At 48.6% G+C, this 2134-nt stretch overlaps 1 protein-coding gene across 1 annotated transcript in view; it reads right to left on the bottom strand.

Annotated features, from left to right (window-relative positions):
- Positions 1-520: 520 nt before the first annotated feature.
- AP4B1 (adaptor-related protein complex 4, beta 1 subunit) overlaps positions 521-2134 on the bottom strand; it is a 5582-nt gene continuing 3968 nt past the window's right edge. Inside the window, exons 6-8 of the mRNA XM_009708633.1 lie at positions 1809-2016; positions 1226-1510; positions 521-945 (exon numbers count right to left, since the gene is read on the bottom strand). Of these exons, the coding sequence (XP_009706935.1) occupies positions 521-945; positions 1226-1510; positions 1809-2016 (918 nt within the window). The remainder of the gene's footprint in view (positions 946-1225; positions 1511-1808; positions 2017-2134) is intronic.

Below are 2134 nucleotides of genomic sequence, written 5' to 3'. Positions count from 1 at the left end.
ACTGAATCACAGACAAAGGGAGCCAAGAACTAAATACTTCTCTCTTTACTGCACTGCTCCTCTTAATGTGAGGTAAGTAGCAGAGTCCTGGAGTCTCTGAACTGTTTTTTGAATTATTTACAATTCTCATGAAAAAAAAAAACCCTCTCTAAAACACATCCCTGATTTTTGCTCATTTCTGGTTCCATCAGCCACGTTAGCGTCTTGTGACAATCACCATAGATGCCACCATTTCTGTAACTCATGCCAGAAGCAGCAGGCTCAGGAATGCATTACCTTGTCCTTTCACCAGCCCAGAGGGAGGACAGACCCTTCACCCCGCCCCAGTCACCAGCTGCAGCGATCCTGTACCTGCCAGCCACACCGAGTTCCACACCACATGTGCTTTCTAGGCCCAGGAAAGGCCTGCTAATGCTCCTGCAGTTTAGAAGTACAAAACCAGCATCAGGTATGGCTAAGGAAGCCAGAGAAATACTTTTCTTGTGCCCTGAGCAAGCATCCTACTGGGAGCAGGGACCAATCAGGACCCTAGTCCGGCAACTGCTGCCATGACCGTCCTTAACGCTGAAATAAAGGTTTGCAGTGCCTCTGGCTTTGCCTCACTCTGCTTCACAGAAACCTGCATCTCCGAATCTGCCGCCTCAAGCAAGAGCTCTGTTAGGAAGAGGCAACCCACGTCATCCTGAGCACTGAGATAAGCTTTCCATGGCTGGACACCAGCTTTGCTCATAGCAATAGTCTGGATGTGGACAACGTGAAGAGCTGTCTGTATGGCATCTGGATGAACAGTCCCACACCAGGGCAGAAAGAGGCGGCAGCTCATGTCCAGGCTCAGCCAAGTCTTCTCAAACTGTTCTGCAGTCAGGTAAACATCAGGAATTAAGGTCAGGCTGCCTGTATTGGGATGAACCTTGAGGACTTTATTCCCTTCAGAAATCAGCGACTCTGAAATGAAATCACAAACATGTGAGATGCAGCATATAAGGTGCAGCTCCCATATTCACGAAGAATGTCTTATGGAGCCATCAGACGAAGACTGGAATCACAGCGCCTTCAGCAGCATCCCCTGGGCTAGTGAGGTGGTGATCAGCCACGCATTGCACAAGATAGTCAGAACACTAAGTCAGCATTCTCAAAGCACAGTGATCTTATTCCAAAGAAACCCATGCAAGAGTATCTACTGACAAGGGGAAAATGGACCCCAGATGGAGGTGAGGCGGGTTACCTGTGTCTCTGTTCCTGGAGTCAGTATGAGGAGAACAAGTGTAAGAGGGTTCCGCTGGCTGGTGAGCAGTTACAAGTGCCCAACGTTCTCTGCCGTAAACTGGTGCAAGAGTATTAAACTCTGAAGCCCATGTATTCACGGGTCGCTCAGTTTGGTCTTCCAGGAGCCCCAGAGAGGGGTCAGACTTGGGACTACACAAGACCCGTTTCACTTCTTCCACACCAGACTGCAAAAGGCGATAGTAGAACAATCCACGGTCTCGTACTGCCATATCCATCTCCTCCTCTGGGAATCAGAGAGATGTAATTGATGCAGAATTCTATCACTCAGATTTCCCCGAAGTAGTAACCCTTGATTACTAAAAACAGAATCTCAGGGATACAGTATAAACCTGTTACACTCGCCAACCAGAAAGCTAGGGGCCAAGTAGCAGCCTAAGGCATAAAGCCACCTTACCTTGCCATCCTGGTCTCCTCACAGCTAGGATGCTGACACATGGCATCCATGCACTGGGGACATAGCCAAACCAGGTCCAAAAAAGCCTATACTACAGCTTCACTGAAACAGAATGAAGGGAACCCACCTATGCAGTAATAGAGCAGTCTCCCTAGCATGTCCTGACACTCAGCAGGACGAGACAGGAAAAGTCGCACCAATGCTGTCAGAAGCTCCATCTTCACTGCTGGAAACATCTCCGATTTCACGTTCTCCACAAAGTCCTCTAAAACATAGGGGGCATTCGGTACTTTCTCACCATGTGCACCCAGGAGCCAGATCAGCGCTTGCTTGCCCTGGAGGAACCACAGAAAAAATAGCAAATTGGCGCTGTTTACCAGAAAGACAGGATTGACATGAAATAAACAGACAGGAGAAAACAAGTCTTCTGAAGATTTCTGACCTTTGCCCGCC

Source organism: Cariama cristata, unplaced genomic scaffold (assembly GCF_000690535.1).
Source record: "Cariama cristata isolate BGI_N322 unplaced genomic scaffold, ASM69053v1 scaffold40799, whole genome shotgun sequence".
NCBI classification, from domain to species: domain Eukaryota; kingdom Metazoa; phylum Chordata; class Aves; order Cariamiformes; family Cariamidae; genus Cariama; species Cariama cristata.
Note: the sequence above shows the minus strand (reverse complement) of the source record. Positions and strands in the feature narration are given on the sequence as shown.